Source organism: Oncorhynchus mykiss, chromosome 6, assembly GCF_057628025.1.
Source record: "Oncorhynchus mykiss isolate SJ-2025 chromosome 6, ASM5762802v1, whole genome shotgun sequence".
Classification (NCBI taxonomy): Eukaryota; Metazoa; Chordata; class Actinopteri; order Salmoniformes; family Salmonidae; genus Oncorhynchus; species Oncorhynchus mykiss.
Window position 1 is genome coordinate 56,609,534 of NC_143027.1, and position 14,914 is coordinate 56,624,447.

At 40.0% G+C, this 14,914-nt stretch overlaps 1 protein-coding gene across 2 annotated transcripts in view; it reads right to left on the minus strand.

Annotated features, from left to right (window-relative positions):
• The window catches only part of LOC110526185 (leucine zipper protein 2), a 177,908-nt gene that overhangs the window by 28,197 nt on the left and 134,797 nt on the right, over positions 1 to 14,914 (minus strand). For both annotated transcript variants that reach the window (XM_021606898.3, XM_090238295.1), the window contains one exon: positions 11,613 to 11,675. In XM_021606898.3, coding sequence (XP_021462573.2) covers positions 11,613 to 11,675 — 63 coding nt within the window. The remainder of the gene's footprint in view (positions 1 to 11,612; positions 11,676 to 14,914) is intronic.

Below are 14,914 nucleotides of genomic sequence, written 5' to 3' on the forward strand. Positions count from 1 at the left end.
AAGGTAGAGGGGTACACAGAAGATTGCCCTATTTGGTAAAAGACTAAGTCCATGTTATGGCAAGAACAGATCAAATAAGCAAAGAGAAACAACAGTCCAACATTACTTTAAGACATGAAGTTCAGTTAATTCGGAAATATTCTAAAACTTTGAAAGTTACTTCAAGTGCAGTCACAAAAACCATCAAGAGCTGATGATGAAACTGGCTCTCATGAGGACCACCACAGAAATGGAAGACCCAGTTCATTATAGTTACCAGAAATTGCAGCCCAAAATAAATGCTTCACAAAGTTCAAGTAACAGACACATCTCACCATCAACTGTTCAGAGGAGACTGTGAATCAGACCTTCATGGTCAATTTGCTGCAAAGACATCACTACTAAAGGACACCAATAAGAAGAAGAGACTTGCTTGGGCCAAGAAACACGACCTAAAGTATGTTCTGGGAACTTTCACAGAACCAATTTTGGTTTGCTGGGAAGGCTCTCCCATTGAAACCTGTCACGCCCTGATCTGTTTCACCTGTCCTTGTGATTGTCTCCATCCTCTCCAGGTGTCGCTTAATTTCCCCAGTGCATTTATCCCTGTGTTTCCTGTCTCTCTGTGCCAGTTCGTCTTATATGTTCCAGTCAACCAGTGTGTTTTCCGCCATGCGCCTGCTTTTCGTTTATCTTTTACTAGTGCTCCCGGTTTTGACCTTTGCCTGTTTTTCTGGACTCCATTCCTGCCTGCCATAACCTTGAGCCTGCCTGCCATTCTGTACCTCTGGAACTCTGAACTGGTTTTGACCTTTTGCCTGTCCATGACCATTCTCTTGCCTACCCCTTTTGGATTGTTAATAAACATCTTGGACTCTAACCATCTGCCTCCTGTGTCTGCATCTGGGTCTCGCCGTGTGCCCTTACAGAAACCCTGCAGGTATCATCAAATTAAAATTGTGTGTTCTGAAGATGCCAGGTTTTTTTATGCCTGGACATACTGTAACTTTTATTTTAATGCCTAGATAAATATGCACACTCTTCTAATCCTGGCAGGGAAGCCATGACCTTATAGCTCTCTATAATACACTCAGTTGTGGCATGTAGAAGATTCTCCCTTTTGTGACATCTTTAATATACACAACTCAACATGTATACAGTTGAAGTCGGAATTTTACATACACCTTAGCCAAATACATTTAAACTCAGTTTTTCACATTTCCTGACATTTAATCCGAGTAAAAATTCCCCGTCTTAGGTCAGTTAGGATCACCACTTTATTTTAAGAATGTGAAATGTCAGAATAATAGCAGAGAATATTTTATTTCTTTCATCACATTCCCAGTGGGTCAGAAGTTTACATACACTCAATTAGTATTTGGTAGCATTGCCTTTTAAATTGTTTATCTTGGGTCAAATGTTTAGGGTAGCCTTCCACAAGCTTCCCACAATAAATTGGGTGAATTTTGGCCCATTGCTCCTGACAGAGCTGGTGTAACTGAGTCAGGTTTGTAGGCCTCCTTGCTCGCACATGCTTTTTCAGTTCTGACCGCAAATGTTCTATAGGATTGAAGTCAGGGCTTTGTGATGCCACTCCAATACCTTGACTTTGTTGTCCTTAAGCCATTTTGCCACAACTTTGGAAGTATGTTGGGGTCATTGTCCATTTGGAATACCCATTTGCAACCAAGCTTTAACTTCCTGACTGATGTCTTGAGATGTTGCTTCAATATATCTACATATTTTCCTCCCTCATGACGCCATACATTTTGTGAATCGCACCCGTCCCTCCTGCAGGAAAGCACCCCCACAACATGATGCTGCCACCCCCGTGCTTCATGGTTGGGATGGTGTTCTTCGGCTTGCAAGCCTCCCCCTTTTTTCCTCCAAACATAACGATGGTCATTATGGCCAAACAGTTCTATTTTTGTTTCCTCAGACTAGAGGACATTTCTCCAAAAAGTACCATCTTAGTCCCCATGTGCAAACCGTAGTCTGGCTTTTTTGTGGTGGTTTTGGGGTAGTGGCTTCTTCCTTGCTGAGCGGCCTTTCAGGTTATGTCGATATAGGACTCATTTTACGATGGATATAGATACTTTTGTATCTCTTTCCTCCAGCATCTTAACAAGGTCCTTTGCTGTTGCTCTTGGATTATTTTTCACTTTTCGCACCAAAGTACGTTCATCTCTAGGATACAGAACGCGTCTCCTTCCTGAGAGGTATGACGGCGTGATCCCATGGTGTTTATGCTTGCGTATTATTGTTTGTACAGATGAACGTGGTACCTTCAGGCGTTTGGAAATTGCTCCCAAGGATCAACCAGACTTGTGGGTGTCTACAAAAAAAAATTCTGAGGTCTTGGCTGATTTCTTTAGATTTTCCCATGATGTCAAGCAAAGAGGCACTGAGTTTGAAGGTAGGCCTTGAAATACATCCACGGGTATACCTCCAATTGACTCAAATGATGTCAATTAGCCCATCTGAAGCTTCTAAAGCCATGATGACGTTTTCTGGAATTTTCCAAGCTGTTTAAAGGCACAGTCAACTTAGTGTATGTTAACTTCTGACCCACTGGAATTGTGATACAGTGAATGATAAGGGAAATAATATGCCTGTAAACAATTGTTGGACAAATTACTTGTCATGCACAAAGTAGATGTCCTAACTGACTTGCCAAAACTATAGTTTGTTAACAAGACATTTGTGGAGTGGTTGAAAAACAAGTTTTAATGACTCCAACCTAAGTGTATGTAAACTTCCGACTTCAACTGTATGATTTTATTTGTCAGTTAATAAAATGCTATCACTCAATCAATCCATACTGTACAGCGGCCCAAAAAGTTTCATGACATTCGGAGATTATCAAGTCAAGTCTTCAATACTGGGTAAGCCTAAAAGGTAGGGAAGGATGTATTTTTTAACAAGAAATTTGTGGAGTGGTTGAAAAACAAGTTTTAATGACTAAGTGTATGTAAACTTCCGACTTCAACTGTAGGTCACTTTGCCCGAATAGTCATCCGAGTGCTCTTGAATGTATGATCTCCATGTGTGGTTCTCACCGTGAAGCATGGAGGAGGAGTTGTGATGGCGTGGGGGTGCTTTACTGGTGATACTGTCTGTGATTTATTTAGAATTCAAGGCACAAGACTATCATTTGTTTTTCAACAGGACAATGACACAACACACCTCCAGGATGTGTAAGAGCTATTTGACCATGAAGGAGAGTGATGGAGTGCTGCATCAGATGACCTGGTCTCCACAATCACTTGACCTCAACCAAATTGAGATGGTTTGGCATGAGTTGGACCACAGAGTGAAAGAAAAGCAGCCAACAAGTGCTCAGCATATGTGGGAACTCCTTCAAGACTGTTGGAAAAGCATCCCAGGTGAAGCTGGTTGAGAGAATGCCAAGAGTGTGCAAAGCTGTCATCAAGGCAAATGGTGGCTATTTGAAGAATGTCACATATAAAATATATTTTGATTTGTTTACCACATTTTTGGTTACTACATGATTCCATATGTGTAATTTCATAGTTTTGATATCTTCACTATTACAACACTACTACAATGTAGAAAATCAAAAAAATAAAGAAAAAGCCTTTAATGAGTAGGTGTGTCCAAATTTTGTAATGGTACTGTATTTCAGAAGCACAGAATATGAGTTGGCCTACTGTATGTTATCTGGGTATGTGCCATGCCACACATTGGAGGCTTGACAAGATAATCTTATAAATCCCATCCCATTATTTTATATTATATGATATTTTAGTAAGAAGAATATAATTGAACTTAAGTGCATTAAATAGAAAGGATATTTTTCCCATCCTGGAGCGAGTGTGCATATCAAGTGGTTATGTTGGGTGTAACAGTAATCATTTGAAACAGGTCCTATATGCTAGATTTTGAATTATTTGGCCATTTTAATTGTGAATGATACAAACTTTAGAATGTCGTAGATATCAAAACATATATGGGCTGCATGATGCAACTAAAGGCTTTGATGATTTGAGAAAGTCACAAACAAAGCTTGCGCTCTGTTCCTTGCCTCAGACTGCACACGCTGTTCTCTCATCAAGTGATCATATTTTCACCCATCAGACTGTTCTCAATTTAATCTTGTCTTTAATATGTCAAATTCGTTTAGATTTCAAAATAGACCATTATCAAATCGGCAGAGGAAAAGACATGTCATCCATATGCACTCGAATAGCGAATGGAGACCATTTTCCGTGCCAGTATGTTTTTCATGGCATACTCAGATTATTTCACTCCACACATCAACCACTTTGAGGAGCATGCAGCCACTCATATGCCTTGGGTTCTCAAACCCTGTTCCTGCAGCTACCCAGGGCTTAATTTGGGTAGCCAAGTTAAATCTGTTTGGGAACATCAATAGTAACAGATTTTCACAACAAAACATATTTCATTAAACTGTTGACAGCCCCACTCTCTGGAAAGGAATTTAGGAGAAAGGGGAAGAGATGGAAATGCACGGTGGTGAGATATTCTGTAGCTAAAGGTAATGTGTCAGCCTATTAATTATGAAAATATAAAAAATTACCTATTACTAGGTTATTCAAAATCAAATACAAATTCACTATAATTGTAGGCAAACTCTGTAAGCCACCCTAAACAATCAATGAACCAACAGCATCGCCTAGGCTATACCTTCTCTTCCAGACTCATGGATAGAACCCAGACTCATAGAACGCTTGGAGCATAGCATAAGGTAACCAGTCCATAAGTATGCCTAATAATACAGTCAGCATTCAAAGTTGATTCCTAGAATATGTTTAATTTTGGAATATAGTCTAGACCAATTATGTAACAAAGACATCCTCAATCAGTTAAAACAAATAATAATTCTGCCATGCGTAATATAAGTAGGCTATGTATTGTATAAAGGCACCATCATCGGGCTTGGGCTCATATATAGGCCTATGTATGCACGAGGGTTTTTAATTAATCATCACCTTATAAAGCGCTGTCCATTTCAATAGGCTTTGAAACAACATCCACAACAATGTTTTCCACTGTTATTGAACTTCTTTCTTCAAAATCATCAAAGTGAAGTGAGTTTTAAAAGCACATACTGTTTTGATGATAAGTATTTGATGTGATTTTCGACTGCATTTTCATTGATGTCAGAGTGGTTAGAGGGACAATAGATCCCAGAGTATCAAGCCATTAGCGACCTGATGATCGTTAGTGAGTTGGGTACTACCAAAGCATGTCCAGAGTGCATAAGAGGAGATTACCGTTGTCAACGGTCATGTGGAATTTTACTGCAGTCATGACTCATGACTGCTGGTGTGGCGGTAATACAGTGACCCCAACAGCCCTAGCCACCACCATGCTTCACAGTAGGGATGGTGTTAGATGGGTGATGAGCTGTGCCTAGTTTTCTCCAGACATAGCGCTTTGCATTCAGGCCAAAGTGCTCATATTTTGTCTCATCAGACCACAGAATCTTTTGCCTTATGCTCTCAGAGTCTTTCACGTGCCTTTTTGCAAACTCCAGACGTGCTGTCATTTGCCTTTTTCTCAGTAGGGACTTCCGTCTGGCCACTCTCCCATAAAGCCCAGATTGGTGAAGTGCTGTAGAGACTGTTGTCCTTCTGGCAGGTTGTCCCATCTCAGCCAATGAACTCTGTCAGAGTGGTCATTGGGTTCTTGGTCACCTCACTGACCAAGGTCCTTCTTGCCTGGTTGCTCAGTTTGGTCGGATGGCCAGCCAGAGTCTGGGTACTTCCATATTTCTTTACCATTTCCCAATGACGGAGACCACTATGCTCTTGGAAACTTTCAACACTCTAGAAATGGTTTGATACCCATCCCCAGATATATATCTCAGAGATCTACGGATAGCTCCTTGAACTTCATGGTATAGTTTCTGCTCTAATGTGCACTGTCAACTGTGGGACCTTATATATATATACAGGTGTTTCTTTCTAAATCATGTAGACAGGTGGACTCCAATCAAGTTGTGGTAACATCTCAAGGATGATCAAAGGAAATTGGATGCATCCGAGCTCAATTCGGAGTGTCACAGCAAAGGGGAGTGAATACTTCTGTAAATTAGATAGTTCTGTATTTCATTTTCAATAAAATGTCCTAAAACATGTGTTCACTTTGTCATTATGGGGTATTGTGTGTAGATGGGTGAATTTTTTAAATATATTTAATCCATTTTTGAATTCAGGCTGGAATACAACAAAATGTGGAATAAGTCAAGGGGTATGAATGCTTTCAGAAGGCACTGTATGTGTCGGAACACGGGTAACAGCTTCTTTCTATAATGACAAAATAAAATATATACCCTGAACACCAAGACGCAGGGTCAGCAAGACGCAGGGTCAAATGATAAAAACATCAGTAGTGAAAATCATCACAAAAGCAATAATGGCATTATAATTCATATAAGTGTCAAAATGTCAATTATTGTCAACTCATAAAATAGTCAGTTATTGTCAGATCGTGTTTACATTGTATGCGTCTTCACACAATGGCATCAGTTGGATTTAATTTAGTTGTTATCCCTTTGTCCTAACAGTTGACAAATCTTCGTACCTTTCACTTGCTTAACACACTTTGACATACAGTACCTTTGTTTGGTTGTAGTGCGTAATAGTATCCGGTTCACTCTTTATTTTTTCCTGTCATATTGTCAATTTTCAGCACCGTTGCACAACGGCGGTGCAGGTGTCTTATATTGTGCAGAGTGAGGGAGCTCCCTAATCACTTTGTTCATGGTGCCGGCCAATGACAGTGAAGTGAAGAAATTGTCCATGGTGACATTTCGCCACTTGCTTATGTAAGGATCCACAAGCTTCATCACCACATTCTCCAAAAGTCGCTCACCTGCTGCCCGATGAGGATCTTTTCCCATATGTTGAAAGCCGTTCAGCATGTACAATTATGCACGCCCTTATTCCAAGTAGGCTAGAGTAGAGTGATAAGACTGTTTGGATTCGGTGGACTGATATAGGGTACATACCCCCCACCCCCCAAGTTGGCTGGATGTCCTTTGGGTGGTGGAGCATTCTTGATACACACAGGAAACTGTGGAAAAATCCAGCAGCGTTACGGTTCTTGACAAACCAGTTCGCCTGGCACCGACTACCATACCCCGTTCAAAGGCACTTAAATCTTTTGTCTTGCCCATTCACCCTCTTGCACAAATACACAATTCATGTCTCAATGTCTCAAGGCTTAAAAATCCTTCTTTAACCTGTCTCCTCTCCTTCATCTACACTGATTGAAGTGGATTTCACAAGTGACATCAATAAGCGATCACAGCTTTCACCTGGTCAGTCCGTCATTAAAAGAGCAGGTGTTCTTAATGTTTTGTATACTCAGTGTGCAGTGTGTGTAAAATTGGTTTTGTTTTAGGTTCAGTTTCGAGGCAAGTATCAGGGTGATTATCAGCTGGGCACTGCACTTTCAACTGTCGGGAGGAGAATTGGCAACGGGGGAAAACCATTCAAAAAAGAACATGCCCTCCTGAAGGTTATAACTCCAGTTCTGTTTGTGATAGTAAGATTTTTACACCTACAGTGTGTTAAATATACTTATTTAGGAAATGTCAAGAAAGGAGAGGGCATATAATGGAAGATTAATACATTTTTTGCATTAATGAGCAGTCACAATGACTGCCTTAGCAGTTCTTGTGTTAAAGAACAGATTAACTGTGTTCTGGAAATGCTATTGTAACAACAGGTGAACGTTTTTGCACCCTAAAAAAACACTGTAGAATCATCCGCACAACTGGAAAGTTTTTACGTTTTTGGAACATATCTTTTGTGATGTTCCCACAACCTAATGAAACATTCTAGGAACCTAATATAATAATAGAGAGAATGATTTATTTCAGCTTTTATTTCCTTCATCAGATTCCCAGTGGGTCAGAAGTTTACATACACTCAATTAGTATTTGGTAGCATTGTCTTTCAATTATTTAACTTGGGTCAAACGTTTCGGGTAGCCTTCCACAAGCTTCCCACAATAAGTTGGGTGAATTTTGGCCCATTCCTCCTGACATAGTTGGTGTAACTGAGTCAAGTTTGTAGGCCTCCTTGCTCGCACACGCTTTTTCTGTTCTGCCCACATGTTCTATAGGATTGAGGTCAGGGCTTTGTGATGGCCACTCCAATACCTTGACTTTGTTGTTCCTAAGCAATTTTGCCACAACTTTGGAAGTATGCTCGAGGTTATTGTCCAGTTGCAACCAAGCTTTAACTTCCTGACTGATGTCTTGAGATGTTGCTTCAATATGTCCACATCATTTTACTCCCTCATTTTGCCATCTATTTTGTGAAGTGCACCAGTCCCTCCTGCAGCAAAGCACCCCCACAACATGATGCTGCCACCCCCGTGCTTCATGGATGGGATGGTGTTCGTCGGCTTGCAAGCCTCCCCCTTTTTCCTCCAAACATAACGATGGTCATTGTGGCCAAACAGTTCAATTTTTATTTCATCAGACCAGAGGACATTTCTCCAAAAAGTACGATCTTTGTCCCCATGTGCAGTTGCAAACCGTAGTCTGGCTTTTTTATGGCGGTTTTGGAGCAGTGGCTTCTTCCTTGGTGAGCGGCCTTTCAGGTTATGTTGAAATAGGACTCGTTTTACTGTGGATATAGATACTTTTGTACCTGTTTCCTCCAGCATCTTCACAGGGTCGTTTGCTGTTGTTCTGGGATTGATTTGCACTTTTCGCACCAAAGTACGTTTATCTCTAGGAGACAGAACACGTCTCCTTCCTGAGCAGTATAATGGCTGTGTGGTCCCATGGTGTTTATGCTTGCATGCTATTGTTTTTACAGATGAATGTGGTACCTTCAGGCGTTTCGAAATTGCTCCCAAAGATCAACCAGACTTGTGGAGGTCTACAATACAAAAGGTCTTGGCTGATTTCTTTAGATTTTTCCATGATGTCAAGCAAAAAGGCACTGAGTTGGAAGGTAGGCATTTAAATACATCCACAGGTACACCTCCAATTGACTCAAATGATGTCAATTAGCCTATCAGAAGCTTCTAAAGCCATGACGGAATTTTCTGGAATTTTCCAAGCTGTTTAAAGGCACAGTCAACTTAGTGTATGTTAACTTCTGACCCACTGGAATTGTAATACAGTGAATTATAAGTGAAATAATCTGTCTGTAAACAATTGTTGGAAAAATTACTTGTGTCATGCACAAAGTAGATGTCCGAACCTACTTTCCAAAACTATAGTTTGTTAACAAGAAATTTGTGGAGTGGTGGAAAAATGAGTTTTAATGACTCCAATCTAAGTGTATGTAAACTTCCGACTTCAACTGTAGTTTGTTGATAGTATGACCATCTGCAGATGGAAAATCTGGACTATCCAAATAAAGTGTGTCCCGTTCTTGTAACATCAGGTGAATGTTTTTTGCACCCATATGAAACATTGTAGGATCATCCGCACAACTAGACAGTTTTGTATTTTGGGAACATATCTTTTGTGATGTCCCCACAATGTTCCCACCAGACTGTTCCCACAACCTAATGAAACGTCCTGGGAACCTTTAAAGAACAGGTTAAATGTCTTATAGGAATGTTCTTGCAACATCAGGCAAATGTTTTACACAAACATTCTATAAACATCACCACGAATGGACAATTTTTGTGTTATGAGAACATTTGCCACGACCCAACGAATGTTCTGGGAACTTTCACCGAACCAATTTTGGTACATTGTGTTATTACATTACTTGGAAACCTAATAAATGTTACTCTCTGAATGTTTTGAATTTATTTTTAGATGTTATCATCCTAATGTTAGATAAAACCCTAACTAGAACTTATGGGAATCTTAGCTAATGTTCAGGGAATGTTCCCGGTTTGTTGGGTTACTCTTGGAAGCAAACCCTGAAAATGAGCCACACAATCGGAATGGTGTCTTCTCATCAGTTAGAATAAAATGCTATCATATATGAATCAAGTGAAGTATTAGCAATAAAAGTATTTTTTAGATTTGTACATAAAAATGCCCAACACCTGTATCTTTGATTTTACGAGGTGGAAAATAATGGTTGGTCATGTTTGTTGAGAAGAAATAGAGGTTTATATGTTATGTTTACTGCAAAAATCGCTGCAGTTATATAACAGTCACATCCAGTAGCTTATTGGTAAAGTCATCCATACCTACATTGAATGATTATGACCAATAGCTGACCTCAGCATCACCACTGCAAAGCTGAAAAAATATAAAGTCCGTGTCTACCTCTTACTTTCCGTTGAAGTGAATACATTTGGTCAGGTCTTACACATTACTGCCAGTTCCGATTGCTCACTGTGCCTCATTTGACTAAACAGGAACTGAAAACGGGAATTAAATCAAATTAGCCTCTTTTGCCAACTATATCACCTGCATTTAATCTTCTAAAACCCATTTTTTAGGATGTAGAGTTGAAAAATTCAGGGAGCTTGAAAAATAAGGTTGTTCTGGATGAACAACCCTGAGAGATTTGGTGACAACAATTTACAACCTGTGACACGATCCGCAAAAAAAAGTCCATGCATCCTTGAGATTGAAATGTTGAGAGGCACAACTGGACAACATATTCAGACAATTTGCTATAGGAAGCATTAAACCCAGTGGGGAGGATTGAGCCCTTTTCTAGCCACTGTCATTATTCCATCTGACAGAGCTTAAAAAAATGACAGATCTGAGGGATCATATCTTGCATTTATTAAATGGTATTAGGAGGCACTGTGGCAGCACTGAGACACTGTGGCAGAAACTGACATTTCTCGACCCAGCCCTCTTAACAAGAACCGAAAGGTCAGTCTATGTCCCTGTATATATGCCAATGATTATTACATGAATTCTTAGATACAAAAAAAACAACACTTATTAAAAAGGTCAATTCTTCCAATTAGAATGGGATTATAATGTGTAGTTGTGTGTAACCATATAGTTTACTTTATGTGATAGACTTATGGATGTTCTTCACTGCTGGGGGTTACATTTTATTGTAGTTGGTTTATCGTCTTCATGGATTGCTTAAGGATTCAATTATATATTTAACACCATATATTGATTTATGCATAATACTTTCAAGGAATTTGTGGTAATTCAGCATAGATCTGACTTCACTTTCAACAATATCTCAGAAAAGGTTTGGCATTGGGTAATGTACTTATCGGTAATGGTTGTTGCAGCTATAACATCCTTCATGCTGCAAGTGTGGAAACAGATGCAACACATGACGAATTAGATGTATTTCTGGAAAGGGGCTTGTTCACTTTGGGATCTGACAACAGTGTAAGCAATGTGTGGCATGTCAGTGACCATAGGAGTTGACGAGACAGCACAAACAGATCTAGAAACTGCACGCTATCTGTCCAAAGCTGTAAATAATCATGAAACCAAAGGAAACCTTCCAGGGTGGTAATAGAATAATGCACGTTGCACTGACTACAGTATAAGAGGGAAAAGCAATGGTGCAAAAGCCTGTGAGCCCTCTGTGTACTGGCCATCCCTTCCAATGGGGACTTACTAATTAAGCCAAGTGCCCCCGGATAGGATCATCTTTTCAAGGTGGGCTGGAGCACCTGTTTACTCCTGGTCTGGAACCATAATAAAGCAGCCCCCTTCACTTTGCGCTTACCTTGAAAATTAAATCCTTTTTCCCGTACCGCAGCTCTTTCAGTTGAGCCTGGATTTTTTTGGACTGCAAGGAGAAGATAAGAAAATAAGTGTTAGCTTATTCAAATAGTGAAATTGGTTTTAGATCACGTAGCAGGATTTTGCCGGCTGCAGCAGAGCACTCCTTTGTGCGTGTTCTTTGGGCAAAGCTCCAGCTCAAAGGAGGGGCCTACAGAGAGCAAGAAAATGTAAAATCTCCCATTCAGTGAACTGCAAAGCCCACACAATGATTCAGTCCTGCACTGGCTACTTGCCCACTGTCTAAAGCCCTATTCTCACTCCCACTTCACTTCACTCCACACAACCACTACCACACATACAGTTCCCTGGTAGCACCCCTCTCGTCTCGATGGCCACACACACTCACACATACAGACACAAACACACAGAGCTCAGACAGTCTGCAAAATGCATGTCTTTCCCTGGCCTCAGATCATAACTGCAGCACACGTGTGCACAAACACACACAGTGACCAGCTCTCCCTGACATTACTATGGTTACACATCAGTAAGCTCATGGAAGCACATGGGGGTTGGCTCCCTGATGCTGGAGATACAGTCAGTCCTCTCAGTCCTCTTGGAACCTTTGCACCAATGAGAGTTTAACAGCTGTTTACATCCCCCCGGGGAAGTAACTTCTTTAAATAAAAGGTGGATAACATGAAAGGTAGAAATGCCTATTTTAAATTAATACATAAAAAGCCCAAGTTTAAAATAATACATAAAAAGGTGAGAGTGAAATTAGGTTATAGACAGATCAAAATTTACTAGGGGGAGGTGTGGTCCAAAATAGGGGAGAATTGTCAAACTTTTCTTTTTGCTTTAGGGAGTGTTGTGTGCTTTTTTGGGGTTCAGGGGGAGGGTAGTGTGTTTTTTCCCAGCTTTACTTTTGCTCTTCTGCTCATATTTTCCCTATAAACAATGGCTTGACTTACTTTCGATATTACCCTAATAAAGTTTAGAAACATTTGTGAAGGTTTGGTATGGTGTGGCTATTATTAAGCTTAAGCTACTGCAGGCCTATGATATGAAAGCAGTACGTCCCAGCGCTCCAACTGACAGAGGAACTGTTTCAGGACCATCAGAGTTACTCCGATAATCTAACAATATAATGCTTATCTTTTGACAAAATATTTGGATACAAAATGTACAAATTACCCTCTATCTATACGTCTATATCTGAATAGTAGCCATCTGACATAAAGAAATGCGTGTCGTTGTCGTAGCATGCCACCGGCATATCTCTATCTCTCCGGGGATAGGCTTAAGCTTCTCTTCCTTTATATAGGCCATATACATAGCAGTCAAACGTTTGGACACACCTACTCATTCAAATGTTTTTCTTAAAAAATAAAAATTAACTATTTTCTACATTGTAGAATAAGAGTGAAGACATCAAAATTATGAAATAACACATGGAATCATGGAGTAACCAAAAAAGTGTTAAACAAATAATAGATTTTAGCTTCTTCTTTTCTTCTTCGTCATCCTTGATGACAGCTTTGTACACTCTTGGCTTTCTCTCAACCATCTTCACTTGGAATGCTTTTACAACAGTCTTGAAGGAGTTCCCACATATGCTGAGCACTTGTTGGCTGCTTTTCCTTCACTCTGTGGTCCAACTCATCCCAAACCATCTCAATTGGGTTGAGGTCGGGTGATTGTAGAGGCCAGGTCATCTGATGCAGCACCTCATCACTCTCCATCTTGGTCAAATAGCTCTTACACAGCCTAGAGGTGTGTTTGGTCATTGTCCTGTTGAAAAACAAATGATAGTCCCACGAAGCGCAAATCAGAAGTGATAGCGTATTAAGGCAAAGGATGGCTACTTTGAAGAATCTTTGAAAAATGAAAGGAACGCTGCACACTCTAGGAGCTCAGATGCAATCATTTAATAAACTAATATCCAACGTTTCAACAGACAAGCTGTCTTCATCAGGGTATAATGACAAACACTGCAGGGTGACTAGTTTATATAGTGTCAAAGGACACACACAGGTGTCTGTAATCATGGCCGGGTGTGGCCTGATATCATTGGTTAATTCTCATATATTAAAATAGCATTCAAAAAACATAAATGGATAGCATACGATCATAGATACAATTTGGCTACATAGGCATACAAACATTTACAACAGCAAAATCACAATAATCACAAGAAAGGCTTCAGATCAAAGTCTACATTGAGACCGAAGGGAGCAAGTGTCGTTAAATTAAAGATCCAGGCAGCCTATCGTTTTAACAATAAATTGTCAAGGTCACCCCCTCCCCTAGGGAGGGTGACATGTTTGATGCCAATATAACGTAGGGACAAAATCGAGTGGTTTGCGTCCAAAAAGTGGGCCGCAACTGGGTAAGTCGAGTTTCTGCACCTAATGGTGCTACGATGCGCCGAGATTTGTACTTTTAATTCGCCCTTTGTTTTACCCAACATAATTTGTACTTTGAAGAATCTAAAATCTATTTAGATTTTTTCCCACACTTTTTTGGGTTCATACATGATTCCATATGTGTTATTTATTCCCAGTCACTTTTGTATATACTGTATGCATTCTTTTAACTGACAAATAAAATCAATCACTCAATCAATCCAAACTGTACAGTGGCCAGTTGATGAATGGAAAAATACATTGGTTACAAAACATCAGTTTTGTGCCCAAAATCGGTATGCTTTGTTTATTGGTTGTGTGGTGCGTTGGCACAGAAACCTGTTGGTGGAAAATTTGTTAACTGTATTTTATAGAATTATAAATAGGGCATCAAAATATTGAAAATCTGATTTCCCCCTAGCTGATCATTCTCTGCAGCCGGCTCTGATCATACTGTAATGAAACAGGCAGGGAGAGTGAGCTTGTCTGTGGTGGTCGGCAAACCTTCAACCTTCTGGCCAGTAGCCCTCCATAGCATTGACTGTGCCACAAAATATTGTGCCACAAAAAGTGGCAAACTCGATATCCCCTTTATTATCACAGGGTCGCTACAGCTACTGTTATTTGAGGTCATAAACATTATTTTGAGTTTATTCTATGAGGGGGGAGGGTGTTGCATGTATTTGACAGTACAAGGAGAGGGAAGTGTGAAAATATTAGAAAATAATATGTATATTTTTGATTGAGCACTGTTGAAATGGTAACCCAAGCACAGTTAACTTGTCACTGGTCTTAGATGTTATATCACGTGCGTGATCGTTATTAACAACCAATGTTGTTAATCCATTTTGTAACATGTCAAAGTGCATGAGCTCACTCAACCCATGGCAACGAA